This window comes from Manis javanica, chromosome 1 (genome assembly GCF_040802235.1).
Source record: "Manis javanica isolate MJ-LG chromosome 1, MJ_LKY, whole genome shotgun sequence".
NCBI lineage: Eukaryota > Metazoa > Chordata > Mammalia > Pholidota > Manidae > Manis > Manis javanica.
Genome location: NC_133156.1, coordinates 220,220,957 through 220,236,916, shown reverse-complemented (window position 1 = coordinate 220,236,916; position 15,960 = coordinate 220,220,957). Strand labels below are relative to the sequence as shown.

The 15,960-nt window shown below is 33.3% G+C and overlaps 1 protein-coding gene across 4 annotated transcripts in view; it reads left to right on the top strand.

Annotated features, from left to right (window-relative positions):
- Positions 1-15,960, top strand: part of SPDYA (speedy/RINGO cell cycle regulator family member A) — a 38,039-nt gene that overhangs the window by 2,208 nt on the left and 19,871 nt on the right. For 2 of the 4 annotated variants that reach the window (XM_073214886.1, XM_073214887.1), the window contains exons 2-5: positions 3,201-3,453; positions 6,390-6,448; positions 8,283-8,368; positions 12,299-12,470. In XM_073214886.1, coding sequence (XP_073070987.1) covers positions 3,219-3,453; positions 6,390-6,448; positions 8,283-8,368; positions 12,299-12,470 — 552 coding nt within the window. In that variant the 5' untranslated portion in view covers positions 3,201-3,218. Of the gene's footprint in view, positions 1-2,012; positions 3,454-6,389; positions 6,449-8,282; positions 8,369-12,298; positions 12,471-15,960 lie in introns of those variants that run through there. The other 2 variants (XM_073214891.1, XM_017676600.3) reach the window with 1 other exon arrangement.

Below are 15,960 nucleotides of genomic sequence, written 5' to 3'. Positions count from 1 at the left end.
GAGACTTGATAACAACAGCCTCAGCAAAACTTCCAAGAATTTTGCCCTGAATATTTTTCTTAAATTAGCTGTTTTGTTTTTCAGTATTAGATTCTGTGGTTATGATAGAGAAAAATGCTGTAGTCATTTCAGTAAGGATTCTTTTTTAAGAGTTATTTTTCAGCAAAAAGGTGGTACACCATTTTTCTTCCCCAAAACAAAGGCTTATTTAATCACCAAGTTACACTTTGTGCACATGTACACTGCAAATGCCAAAATTAAATTTTTATAACGTGTAATAATCTTTGTTGTCCTGGCAAGGTGACGAAAAATAATATTGGAATGTTACCATGTGCCAGGTATTTTATACATGATTTCATTTAATCTTTAAAACTGTTCCGTTGTAGCTACAAAATATGGGGCTTTGGTGTCAGACAGCACTGGATCTAAGTCCTAGCTTTATCACACACTAATTCTGTGGCTATTGGCAAATTTCTTAACTTCCATAAGCCTCAAATTTCTCATCTAGAAAATAAGGATAAAATAATGCCCACCTTACAGAAATGTTTTGAGAATTTTAAACTTTTAACAGTGTCTGGCACATATTAAGTGATCGGTATGAGGCTACAACTATAGGGAAGTTAAGGCTTACCCGCCTGCCATGAATTGCCAGTGAATATTGCTATTAGATTTTTCATATAGACAGAGCATCCTCTCTACTGCTTCTCTTGTCTGATCCTGTGAACCACCACCTCTGTCACTCCATAGAGAAGAAATTATTTCAGATGCCTGTAGATTAGCTGTGATCTATTTACCAGAAACAACACACAAGCAAAAAATCCCAAACATCCTATTGAAATATGAATTGTGGTCTGATTTTTTTTCATGTTGGTAAGTCCACAAAAACACTCATTAAAGGATTTTGCCATACAAGCATAGTTTCTTCTGGTTCCACTTCCTTCCCTGTCTCTTGCCCTTCCCTGAAATGACCTGTATTTTAATTTACCTTTCATTCTTTTCCTCTTGCTTACCATTGGAACTCTCATTCTCTTATTATATCGAAATAAGAGCAGAATTAAAAGCTATCTCAAGATGGAATTTGACCAAGAATGTAGCATTGATAGTTTTTCTCCTGAAGCTCCTTCTTCGCAACTTCCTTGCCTGTGTTTGCTTATTAACCTCAATGAATCTCTTATTTCAGACATTTCTTTGTTTTCTCACATTTCATATGAAGTATCCAAACACATACATAAAGGTTTAGTAGAATAGTGTAAAGCTACATATGATATTTACCTTTCCAATTGATAAAGTTTGCATTCCATGTCATGATAAATCCATGGTTGTTTTACTACAACAACACTATTTTAAGTTACTAAACATTAACTAAACTTACCTCCTGGGAGATATACCACAATTATTCTACATTCTGGTACATTCACCAGTGAGCCTAGTCCCCACACTCCAATTTGAGAAGACTATTTAATTTTTCCATCTAGATTGTAAGTAAGGCTGCTCTTCAAAAAAAAAAGATGCAGATGAGGTGTATAGGAAAGAACAAAGTTCTTACACAAGTCTCAAGGCTCAATTTATCACCTATTCCTTTTTCTATGGAGTTTGTAGCACCCCACCCCCAACTCCATAACTGCCTTCAGTTTGGACCTTAGGATCTAGAAAGAAACATTGGGGTTGGAGGGGCATAGAGGGGAAGAGGGAAACAAAATGGAGCAGAAGCAATTATAGAATTAATTGAATAGTTTCCTCTGACTAGTTCTTCATAATCTAGCCCCATAGTGGCTAATCTGGTAGCCACTTGCCCCTTGTGGCTATTAAACATTTGTGACTGTTGCAACTGAAAAATTGAATTTTTACTTCAATTTATCATATTAAAAGAGTGTAAAATATTTTTCCCTTACACACTACTTCATTGTTCACTTTAACTGTTGGAAATTTGGCATCCAAATTGAGATATACTGTAAATATAAACACACATCAGATTTTAAAGACTTAGAATGAAAAAAAAAGAATGCAAAAGAGCTCATTAGTTTTTTTATTGATCACATGTTAAAATGATATTTTGGATATACTATGTTACATAAATGTATTACTAGAATTCATTTTCTTATTTGTACTTTAATGTGATTACATATGTGGCTCACATTATATTGGACAGTTCTAGTCTAGCCCCATTATATCCAATCTTATTTTCCATTCCTTCCTTCAGCAGGAAAGTTTCTGAGGGTCAGGAAGGAGAATCTGTACCTAACTCCTTGAACACCAAGGGAGGCATGGCTGCCTGGGTCACTGTGAGTTATGGATTCAGAGGTTCTCATTAGGGTCTCAGAGTAGTTTCCTGTTTTACCTATTCATACCTCTATTTCCTATTACCCTATAAATACTTTGACCATAAAAGTAATATTAACAATAGTAATTATGTGACCTAATTGCCACCAAATGTGGTAGTGATTATGCATACTGTTAAATGTTGAATTAATTTTTGTTTCAAATTTTATTAGATTTTAGCACTGTACATTCATGTACACTTACAGCCACTCAGATAGCATGGTCATACACTCAACTTTAAAAATTAGAGGGATCGATTTATGAGAACCCTCAAAGCATATATACCATACATTTCTTTGCTAGAATTGTTTTTAACTTTTCAATAAATACTAATAAATGCTTGTTGAACAACTGAATTTTGTACCATATCAAGGAATTTACTAGTAAGAAAATACGTTTTTTTGTGTTTGGGATTGCTTTTTAACATAATACTTGGTGTTGGTAATTCTGGACATAGTTTTCTTTATTCTATACAAAATTTGAGATGGCATGTAACAACCGTATAAAATTATGTCAATACAAGCCGAATAAACACTTATCAGGAAAATAGAATATCGTAATAGATTATAAACTCAGCAGTTTCTATAATTAACTTGCAAATTAGTTTTGTTTTGAGTTCCATAATAGTCAAAGCAGAATGGTATACAGGATTTTATTATTTGGGAAAAGGAGGTATACCAGTTATGCAAAGAAAGCATAGCTTTTCTTAGCACTGAATTCTAAAAGCAGTTTCTCACGTGAGTCACACTGTCACAAATAACATCTTAGTAGCAAGTTCAGTAACATTTTCATATGACATCTAGTAATGTCATCCAATGGTTGTTTTTAATACAGAAATGAACAAGAATGTGATAAATAATTGTATGTTTTGTTTTTTACAGGAATCTTTGGAAACTAAAATGAGGCATAATCCTCTGTGTTGTGAGACACCACCTACTGTCACTGTTCATGTAAAATCAGGGTCAAATAGATCACATCAGCCTAAAAACCTCATTAATCTGAAGCGTCCTATTTTTAAAGATAGCTGGCCAGCATCTGAAAAAAATGTACATAATAACAACAAGTATAAATGTTCCAAAGGACCCTGTCTAGTTATACAGCGTCAGGAAATGACTGCTTTCTTTAAATTATTTGGTAGGTCTAAAATGTAGTAATAGTAGTAAATGTAAAGTACTTAAAAATGAGAGTATAAATATCTGTTTTATTGTTTTCATAATGATGACGATACTGTTTTCTATGTCAAATTTTCTATCTCCAACCACATTTATTCTTGTTCTACTTAGTTTTTTTATTTTCAATGTTGAGTTTTTGTTCTGTTTTGATTACTTTTGTATTAAAAATTCAGATTTATCTAGCTTCTAGACTCCTTAAATCCAACTGTCAAATGTAAATTCTGGGCAGTCCAAGTTCATAGCATGAGTTTTGTTTGATCTAAAGTAAAATACTACCTAAAGCTCAGGTGAGCCAACCGAGCCAGTTTGACTTGGGTCTGTGGGGTTTCCCAGAACTTTTATTGCTGAAACTGAGTAAACTGGGAAGGTTAGTCAACCTAGAGAAGTTTCAGTATATCTGGAGAATGCTGTTAAAAAATTAATTGTGCTTTATCATCATGAGTATGAGATTGTTCAGATCATGAGACAGTGCTGTTTTGCTGATAAATTTCTTAAAAATAACCAAAAAGAAACTTCTTACAGTATACTTCTGGACAAGAAAGAAAAAGAATTTTTTCTTAGGTAAGGTAGTCAGGTAGACAAATTAAAATAAAGGGTAGGATAGATAGATGCTGGCATCTATCTGTGGGAATGAATCAAGTCAGGAAGATATCACAGTCTGGTAGATCTAGGTAGAGGCTTCCTTGTTTATAGAGGAACGCAGATATAGATGCATACATATAAAAGGAGAGAGTTGGGGATCAGAGTATTTGCCCTGATGAGAGGACAGAAATCTTTAAGAAAAAGAAAAAAAAAAGAGGGCAAGCTGGTTAAATATTTAAAGGAAAGCTAAATAAGAAGGAAAATGTAATATAAATAGGAAAATGTTAACTCTGAGAATGTTCCATGTCAGAATCTAGAATGCTGTTAATACAAGTTTTCCTCTCTCTTTATTAACAGTAAATCAACATTATTACCTATAAACTTTTTTATTTTTCATAACTGATCAAGAGAAGAGAAAATATCCGGCTGTACCATTTTAGGTAATTTAAGAAAAAGAAATGGGATTAACAAAGCAAAATTACTTTTTCTCAGAAAATTGGTACTTATTTGTACAACTTCCCATATATTTGACTACATTTATGCTATTTCTAAGATGTAACATTGAATGTAAAAGTTGTGCCTTGTTACTTAAAATGAATGGAGGAAATAGAAAAACACACATTTTCTCAGATTATATTCTAATAACTACCCATATATTTTGGGATTGTATATTTTAGCCTTTTAAAATCAAAATAAGTATTTTTGACCTACTTTTTGGATATTAATCTCTCTTTTTTTATGCCTCTTTATCTTCTTCACCTATTTTACCTACTCACCCCAACCCCTCCCCCTTGGTAATAACCACAAGCCACTTATCATTGTCTGTGAGTCAATTGCTGTTTTGTTGATTTTGTTTTGTTTTAAATTCTACATCTGAGATCATATATTTGTCTTTCTCTGTCTGACTTACTTCACTTAGCATAACACCTTCTAGGTCCATCCATGTTGTTGTAAATGACAGGATTTCTTTCTTTTTTGTGATTGAATAATATTCCATTGTGTGTATATACCTCCTCTTCATCCATTCATCTTTTGAGGGACACTTTGGTTACCTCCATATGTTGGCTACGGTAAATAATGCAGCAGTAAGCACAGGTGCATGTCTTTTCAAATCAGAGATTTTGTTTTCTTTGGGTAAATTCCTGAAAGTGTAATTACTGGGTCATATGATATTTCTAATTTTAGTATTTTGAGGAACCTCCATACTGCTTTCCATAGTGTCTGCACCAAATCACATTCCTACCACCAGTGTAGGAGGGTTCCCTTTTCTCTACATCCTCGCCAATGCTTCTTTCTTGTCTTTTGGATAGTGGCCATTCTGACTGGTTTGAGGTGATATCCTTGTGGTTTTGATTTGCATTTCCCTGATGATTAGGATATAGAACATCTTTTCATGTATCTGTTGACAATCTGTATGTCTTCTTTGGGCCTCTGCCCATTTTTTAATTGGATTATTTGTTTTTTTTGGTGTTGAATCTTATGAGTTCTTAACATATTTTGCATGTTTACCCCCTTATCAGATACATCATTTGCAAACATATTCACCCATACTGTAGGTTACCTTTTTGTTTTGTTGATCATTTCCTTTGCTGTACAGAAGCTGCTTAGTCTGATGTAGTCCCATTTATTTGTGCTTCCGTTTCCTGATATTAACCTTTTTTAACAGTATTTCCACTTGATCCTTTTTTCATAATACTCAGTTTTTCCAAAATTAAGTGTTAATTATAGATAACTAAAGAATTGTGAATCTTCTTCATATAGACATATTTATATGTATTCAGATGATACACAAATGGACAGAAGTAAATAGGAGGAAAGAAGAAGAATCTAAAACTAAAAATACCCTGGGGCCTAAAAGGAGAAAAGTAGTAGGAAAAGTAAAACATATTTAGAAAACAGAGTTTTCATTAAGTTATTATTTCTTAAAGACTGAGTTATCTGTTATCAGATTCCATTTCCACCTATTAAACATTGATTTTGGAAAATAACAAAGAGGTAATCTAGAGTTATTCAAGACATATTTCTCAAAGAGCTATTGGGATAGTCAATATACCAAACACTTATACCATTTCACCTCCAATCTGAGCTATATATTACAGCAAATTGGATGGGAAACCAAAAAATAAAGGAGTAGCTTTTTGTACCTGCAATGGTAAATATACCAAAGAACTGAAAATTACACCTTGGACAATGCTGGTCTTGCCATTTTTGTTTGATTTCTAAGCATCATTTATAATCTCCTTATGTAGAAATTAATTCCTCAGAAAGGAAACATTCTATTTTTAAAAGACAAGTTATGGCTATCTTTTGTTGTAGATGATGATTTAATTCAAGATTTCTTGTGGATGGACTGCTGCTGTAAAATTGCAGATAAGGTAAATTTGGTAACATATAGTCATTAACCAGCATTATTATGTTGCTAGGCCATCAGAACTTTAACAAAATCTTATAAGAATTTTCTATTTTATTAATTAAGGTAGGAAAAGAACTAGCCTGCATTGCTTCTTCAAAGTGGAAACCTTACACAATAATTTTTGAAATTAGCATACACCATAGATTAATTCTATCCTTGAGGAATTAGACTATTGTTGATTAGATTTAAATGACCTTAAGTCCCTATCTGTTTGAAAATAATCAGTATAGACTTAATACATTTTGATCAGAATTATTACCTTCTATCAGCTGTGGAGAAAGAATATTCTGAGATTCATTCCACTAAGGTAGTCTGTTATACAATTTAATATTTTGTAGGTTATTTAGATAAAATATATCCTGGTAATCTTTTTGAGTAAAATTACTTATCATGTTCTCTGTTTAGGAATCAATGTTTCATAAAAGAACAGTGTGATGTAAGAATATCCTTACACACTAGGGACCTTGGTGTTTCTATGCTCTTTTGATTTGGTTAAGCAGTTATGATTTCAAGTTTGTAAATGCCATCTTAAACCAGGTAGTCATATCAGAAAATTCAGCATGACTTCACATCACACTTACTGTCCCAACCAACAAAAAAGGGAATGAACAGAAGACTAGCTTATGATACCACTAAGTTAATATTGATATGAACTTTTTAATTTCAAGGTTAAGGTAACAAAGATAAACTTGGAGAAGGTGGGGTTTTTTTATTTTTTAATTTTGGAAAATTCCAAATATATATACCTTAGGGTAGAGAAAATAGAACAAAGACCTCCCATGTGCCTGTCATCTTGCTACAAACCATCATTAACTCATGACCATTCTTGTTTCCTCTAATCCCTTGCCCCAAAACAGGATTATTTTGAAGCAAATCCCAGACATACTAAAATTTTATCCAAAAGTATTTCAAGATGTATGTCTAAAAGATATCTTTTAAAACATAATCACAATGTCACTAACACTTTAAAATAAATTAATAGTAAGCCTTAATATCAAATATCCAGTTCATAAGTAGTTGAAGTACATTACAGTAATTAAAGTTGTTGGACAGCAGAGGGCAGTGCTTTTAAAGTAACTAGCCAGGACTATGTTAACATTTCAAGAAATGAGTCCTCTACTGATAGTTTACCTTGAAAACTTGGAATCCCCTTCATGGCCAATCCTCTGAATGTAAGATGAATAGGCATTTTATGAGAGGAAATCGAATACATCCATAGCATAACTTGTTTTGAATTTCAACAGGTAGAGCCTAATATCAGGCTAAACGTGTCTTTCTAACATGCATTTAAAGCACATTTTTTCCCAGTGAAAACAGAGCCACGTTATTCTAATTTCTGCCTAGAAATTAAAAAGCAAATATGGATGTCTGCAACTAAAATGGTTCAGAATAAGAATTCTGTGTATACACGTTAGGCCAATGTGGCAACATATTAATATATTTGGAGAATGTAGGTGAAGGATGTTTAGCTATTTGTTTTATTTTTATTTCAACTTCTCTATAGGTTTGAAATTTAAGATAGAAAAAAATTGAGTTTTTGGTTAAAAAATATTGACTAATAAAATTTAGGAGTTCATTCTAGTTATAATCCTAATCATGATAAATGGTCTGGAACTATTTCTCACTGTTCATATGAATTATACGGAGCTAAGAAATAAGGACTAAAAACAAGGTATTTCTATAGTAAGGATAAATAATGCTTTATTGTTTCATTATTCATCTTAAAGGTAACTATTTTAAAGCAGTTTTACTTAGGAAAGCAAAACATTATTAATTTTTAACTTTTTTCTCTTTAGTATCTTTTGGCTATGACCTTTGTTTATTTCAAGAGAGCTAAATTTACTATTAGTGAACATACCAGGACAAATTTCTTTATTGCTCTGTAAGTATGCTTTCTACTACATGACTTTTGTGGTAGTTATTTATAAATATATGATACTTTATTTTAAACAGGCTGTTTCTATTTTCATTTCATCTTATCCTGCTATATGCCTAAAATTTATTATTCAGTATTTCACTTGATTTTGTATTGTACTTTTTACATTTTTCAGAATGCTCCATATAAATTATCTGTTTCGAATGTCTATCTCAATCTTACAACCTTTTCTACCCAATACCTGGATATATTGCTGTAGTTGGAAACCTATGAATATAATTTTAAGCACTTAGAGACCTACATATAAAAATACTTATTTTAAATACCACAACAGCTTTTAGCATTGAAGAATAATTTTTTACTTAGTCTGTTTAATTCAGAATCAGAGTGGTTCAAGAAAAACGACTGGAAGAAACTGATTTCTGCATGTATTTAAGAGACACATTTCACCATGCATAGAGAAAAATGCACTCAATATAAAATTTGGTGTTGATTGCTAACTTGGGGAATATAATAGTACTATCTAAAATGATTATGTGCAAGGCACCTCAAAGCTCATTTTTCTAAGTTCATTTTTTCCCTGTGAGATATATTTTTTAATTATCTCCATTTATAGATAGGGAAATTCAGACTTGGGAAGATTAAGCACTTTCCAAGATCATGAAAGTTAGTAAGCAACAGAGCTGAGAGGCAAATTCAGGTGTGACTTGCCAATAGCCAGATTCAGCCATTGATCAACTAAGCTATATTGCTGTTTATATCTCTTAGTATTGTATTATCAAAGTATGTTGATACAATATCTATCTTGTAATTTTTTTCTCACCTAAAAATTACAAACAAATCAAAAGAAGCTTTAGTTTAAATCTTAATAGATGCTTGAAGTTGGATTTGTATTTTTTTGGTAGTCATTACCAGTAAAGCACTGTCAGCTTATCCGATGTAGTGAAGTTGCACTGCATGTTGTATTACAAGCTCCATTTTAAAAATAATATGAATTAGAATTTCCATTTTCTATCTAAACATACTTTTTGTTTAGTCTGACTCAAGGGTGTTCTTTCCACTAAATAGTTGTTCTCATCAAATATTTTCTCAAACAATGTAACTCAAGTTCTTTTCTATATATTCTTGTAATACTTCTATTATCATGTGCTATATTCTCTTTTACAGTTATTTGTTTTATACTTCATTGCCTCTTCTACTTGACCATAGGCTCCTTAACGGCAAGGAACATGTGCCTTACTTTATCTGCATCCTTCAGTGACTAACATAGAATATTCTTAATTCTTTATTCAAATAAACATAATTAACTATTATGAAAAAGAAATGGACTCTGCTTCAGGAAAATTATTTCAAATTAGAAGAGAACTTACATGTATACTACAAATATTTCATCATGTTAAGCCTGAAAAATTATTAATCTAGAATAGAATCATGATGTAGTCCTGATACCATAGTACATAATAGATTTTCCATGTTTCACTTAGTCAGCACACATAAAAAGGGCCAACTACTAGCTCTGTTTACCCTTTACTACGAACTACCAGGATACTAAAGTAAGAAATTATGTAATATCACAGAGAACATGATTTGACTCGTATAACTGAATGGGTTTAACAATGAGGTGCTTTAAGATAGGTAATATTAAATTTAGGGAGGAAAAGTATTATGTAGATCTTCATTTATATTAATGTAACTAAATATATACATGTTTTTTAAAAATACATGAGTGTATACAATTAAAAAGTAAGTCTTCCTCATATCTTGGCATCCCTTCTCAAGGACAATTAAAGTTTCATTGTATCTGTCTAGAAATAATTCTCTACACATGAACTCGTGTATATTACATGAATAGAAGCGTACTATATACTCCTGTGCCATATAAAATTTTTAATGTGGAATATCTACAAAATAATAGTGTGTGTATGTGTGTGAAATAAAAGCAAAACAAATACTCGTGTACCCATGACTTATAGAATATTGCCAAAATATTAGAAGCTCACAGTACCCAGTTTCCCAATTAAAGTCCCCTCCCTTCCACATATAATTGTCTTGCTTTCTTCCTTTTATTCTCTTTATATACCTCTAAAAAGTATATTATTTTATTTTTCCTGTTTTTGAGCTATATAAAAAATCGTGTACTATTCTGTATTCCTTCTGCTTTAGGATACTATGAATCTGATTAATTTATACTGATACATGTAGCTATAGTTCATTTTCACTGCAGAATAATACTGTTGCTTATATATTTGGATTTTTTCTACTACCTTGTTACATACTTTGTGTCCCACTTTTTCTGTTTCTTCTTTCCCCGCCATTTTTGTCTGCTGCTATGGAAATTTTTTAATTTTTATTTTTGACACTCTTTTTCCCTCTACTTGTTTGGAAATTTTTCAGTCTATATTTATTCTTTTAGCAATTACCCAATTTTTTTAATCACAGGAAACTTAATCATTTTAACTTTAATCACTCCCCAATTTATATTCTCTTGTTTTGCAATTCTGTAGTTCTACCTGATTCCCTCCAGACAGACATAGTTATTGTTTTATACATTCAACATTTGTTTAGGTTTACCCACATATTTATGTTTGCTTATGTTCTTGCTTCTCAAACCTTCTACTTGGAACCATTTGACTTCCTTTCTGATTGCTTTTAAGACCTCTTTTTCTTTGCTGTTTGTCTATTAACTCCAGTATCTTCAGACTTGAGGGTCTGTTTCTATTCATGATGCCTTGTTCCCTTACGTGCTTTGTAATTTTTTTTCCTCTAAGTTGCCCATTTTTCTTGTAAAGTCAACCACGGGGCTTGCATTGTTTCCAGTAGGAAATCTGCTCCATCGTTCCCCCGTTCCTGTTTTTTTAAATCTGTCTTTTTTTTCCTCTGACTTCTTTTAAGATTTTTTCTGTATCATCTGTTCTGAGCAGTTTGATTATGACATGTCTTGGTGTAATTTTTTTCATGTTTTGTGCTTTGGGGTTCTTTGAGCTTCTTTGTGGGTGTATAGTGTTCATCAACTTTTGAAATTTTTCAGTCATTATTTCTTCAAATATTTTTTCTACACACTCACTACCATTTAGGGACATCAGTGTCACCTGTACTGTAATCTTGTAATTCTCCCAGCTCATTGATGCTCTTTCTCTGTGTTTCATGTTAGATAGTGTATATTGTTATGTCTTCAATACAGAAAACTTTTCTTCTGTAATACTTAATATGCTATTACTCCCACTCAGTGTATTTTTTCATTGTACAGGTAGTTTTCATCACTTTAAGTGAACTTTCAGTGTGTCTACTTACCTTACTGAACATCTGGAATAATTATATGTCCTCATCTATTAGTTCGATCATGTGTATCAGTTTTGATTGTTTGATGATTCTAATTATGGGTTCTGTTTTCCTGCTTCTGTGCATGCCTGATCCCCCATCAAGTATTTGGCAGGATACTGATTTCCATAAGCATATAATGCAACTCCCTGAGTGTGGGGCAGACCATAAGAAATTATTAGAAGGAACAGCCTAACATTCACCCATACCTGGAAATGGTGCCTGTTCCCACCAGCCAGAATGAAAACATTTGTAATTCACAGGATAACAGGATTCTCAGGAAGGTCTTGCCTCAGTAGTGGGGAATGATAAGCCCAAGACTAACATTGCTCCAGATCCACTTAACAAATCATAAAAGCAAGACCTTAAAGGATCAGACTGTTTCCAAGTAACTTAACTACATCCCAAAACAAAGCTCAAGATTTATAGGAATACAAAAATATAAATTTCAATAAGGTAAAATTCACTGTATCTCCATTTTTTATCTACATTTCTTTAATTATGAGTAAGGCTGAACATCTTTTATGTGTTTCTAAGCAATTTGTACTTTAGTTTGTGTGAACTGCCATTCCTGTCCTTTACCCATTTCTTTTTTGAGTTGTTGGTCTTCTTTGTTAGGTATCTGGCTAATACAGTTGAAGAAGATGAAGAAGAATCCAAATATGAAATTTTTCCATGGGCTTTAGGAAAGAACTGGAGAAAATTGTTCCCTAATTTCTTAAAGTTAAGGGACGAACTCTGGGATAGAATTGACTATAGAGCTATTGTAAGTAGGAGATGCTGTGAGGAGGTAAGGTTTTAAAATACTTCATATACATAATATCTGTCTTTTTTTAAGAATTTCATTTATTAACATATTATTGATAGACACATGAAGATTTCACATGAAAAACAATGTGATTACTACATTCACCCATATTACCAAGTCCCCCCCATACCCCACTGCAGTCACTATCAGTGTAGTAAGATGTCACAGAGTCACTACTTGTCTTCTCTGTACTATACTGTCTTCCCCATGATCCCCACACACACACGATGTGTATTAATCATACTAATCCTCAATCCCCTTCTCCCTCCCTCCCCACCTATGCTCTCCTTTGGTAACTGCTCTTCCCTTCTTGGAGTCTGTGAGTCTGCTACTATTTTGTTCCTTCAGTTTTGCTTCGTTGTTATACTCCACAAATGAGGGAAATCATTTGGTATTTGTCTTTCTCTGCCTGACTTATTTCACTGAGCATAATACCCTCTAGCTCCATCCATGTTGTTGCAAATGGTAGGATTTGTTTCTTTATGGCTGAATAGTATTCCATTGTGTATATGTACCACCTCTTCTTTATCCATTCATCTACTGATGGACACTTAGGTTGCTTCCATATCTTGGCTATTGTAAAAAGTGCTGCAATAAACATAGGGGTGCATATGTCTTTTTGAATCTGAGAAGTTGTTTTCTTTGGGTAAATTCCTAGGAGTGGAATTCCCAGGTCAAATGATATTTCTATTTTTAGTTTTTTGAGGAACCTTCATACTGCTTTCCACAATGGTTGAACTAGTTTACATTCCCATCAACAGTGTAGGAGAGTTCCCCTTTCTCCGCATCCTCGCCAGCATTTGTTGTTCCTAGTCTTTTCTATGTTGGCTATCCTAACTGGTGTGAGGTGATATCTCATTGTGGTTTTAATTTGCATTTCCCTGATAATTAGTGATGTGGAACATCTTTTCATGTGCCCATTGGCCATCTGAATTTCTTCTTTGGAGAAGTGTCTCTTCATATCCTCTGCCCATTTTTTAATATGGTTATTTGTTTTTTGGACGTTGAGGTGTGTGAGTTCTTTATATATTTTGGATGTTAACCCCTTGTCGGATATGACATTTACAAATATATTCTCCCATACTGTAGGATGCCTTTTTGTTCTGCTGATGGTGTCCTTTGCTGTACAGAAACTTTTTATCTTGATGTAGTCCCATTTGTCCATTTTTGCTTTTGTTTCCCTTGCCCAAGGAGGTACATTCAGGAAAAAATTGCTCATGTTTATATTCAGGAGATTTTTGCCTATGTTGTCTTCTAAGAGTTTTATGGTTTCATGACTTACATTAGTTCTTTGATCCATTTCAAGTTTACTTTTGTGTATGGGGTTAGACAATAATCCAGTCTTATTCTCTTGCATGTGACTGTCCAGTTTTGCCAACACCAGTTGTTAACGAGGTTGTCATTTCTCCACTGTATATCCATGGCTCCTTTGTCATATATTAATTGACCATATATGCTTGACTTTATATCTGGACTCTCTAGTCTTTTCCATTGGTCTGTGGATCTGTTCTTGTGCCAGTAAAAAATTGTCTTGATTACTGTGGCCTTGTAGTAGAGCTTGAAGTCAGGGAGCATAATTCCCCAGCTTTATTCTTCTTTCTCAGGATTGCTTTGGCTATTCGGGGTCTTTTGTGGTTCCATATGAATTTCAGAACTAAACTGTTTGCTCTAGTTTGTTGAAAAAGGCCATTGGTATTTTGATAGGGATTGCATTGAATCCGTAAATTGCTTTAGGCAGATGGCCATTTTGACAATATTAATTCTTCCTATCCATGAGCATGGGATGTGTTTCCATTTATTGGTATCTTCTTTAATTTCTCTCATGAGTGTCTTGTAGTTTTTAGGGGCTAGGTCTTTCACTTCCTATGTTAGATTTATTTCCAGGTATTTTATTCTTTTTGATGCAATTGTGAATGGAATTGTTTTCCTGATTTCTCTTTCTGCTAGTTCATCATTAGTGTATAGGAATGCAACAGATTTCTGTGTGTTAATTTTTTATCCTGCAACATTGCTGAATTCAGATATTAGATCTAGTAGTTTTGGAGTGGATTCTTTAGGGTTTTTTATGTACAATATCAAGTCATTTGCAAACAGAGACAGTTTAACTTCCTTCTTGCCAATCTGGATGCCTTTTATTTCTTTGTGTTGTCTGATTGCCATGGCTAGAACCTCCAAAACTATGTTGGATAAAAGTGGGGAGAGTGGGTATCCTTGTCTTGTTCCTGATCTTAAAGGAAAAGCTTTCAGCTTCTCATTGTTAAGTACAATGTTGGCTGTGGGTTTGTAATATATGGCCTTCATTATGTTGAGGTACTTGGTCTCTATACCCATTTTGTTGATAGTTTTGTTTATTTTCTTAAGGACTAGCTCCTGCTTTCATTGATTCTTTCTATTTTATTCTTCTCGATTTTATTTATTTCTGCTCTAATCTTTATTATGTCACTCCTACTGACTTTGGGCCTCATTTGTTCTCCTTTTTCTAGTTTCATTAATTGTGAGTTTAGACTGTTCATTTGGGGTTGTTCTTTCCTGAGGTAGGCCTGTATTGCCATATACTTCCCTCTTAGCATGGCCTTTGCTGCATCCCACAAATGGTACTCAGTCCCCCTGGCTGGCTACTCATGGTTTTGTGGTGTTGAATTATTGTTGTCATTTGTCTCCATATATTGCTTGATCTTTTTTTTATTTGGTCATTGATCCATTGATCATTTAGGAGCATGTTATTAAGCCTCCATGTGTTTGTGGGCTTTTTCATTTTGTGTAATTTATTTCTAGTTTCATACCTTTGTGATCTGAGAAGCTGGTTGGTACAATTTCAATCTTTTTTAATTTACTGAGGCTCTTTTTGTGGCCTAGTATATGATCTATTCTTGAAGTTCCATGTGCACTTGAGAAGAATGTGTATCCTGTTGCTTTTGGATGGTGTGTTCTGTAGATGTCCGTTAGGTCCATCTGTTCTAATACGTTATTCAGTGCCTCTATCTATTTTCTGTCTTGTTGATCTGTCCTTTGGACAGAGTGGGGTGGAAGCCTAGGACTGCTGGAGTGAGTGGTGTGTTGAAATCTCCTAAAATGAATGCATTGCATTCTATTTCCCCCTTTATGTTTCACATATGTAGGTGATCCTGTGTTGTCCTGTATTGGGTGCATTCATATTTATAATAGTTATATCCTTTTGTTGGACTGACTCCTTTATCATTATGTAATGTCCTTCTTTGTCTCTTGTTACTTTCTTTGTTTTGAAGTCTATTTTCTCTGATACAAGTACTACAATTCCTGCTTTTCTCTCCCTATTAGTTGCATGAAATATCTTTTCTCCATCCTTTTACTTTCAGTCTGTGTATGTCTTTGGGTTTGAAGTGAGTCTCCTGTAGGCAGCATATAGATGGGTTGTTTTTTTATCCATTCAGTGACTCTATGTCTTTTGATTGGTGCATTCAGACCATTTTCATTTAGAGTGATTATCAATAGG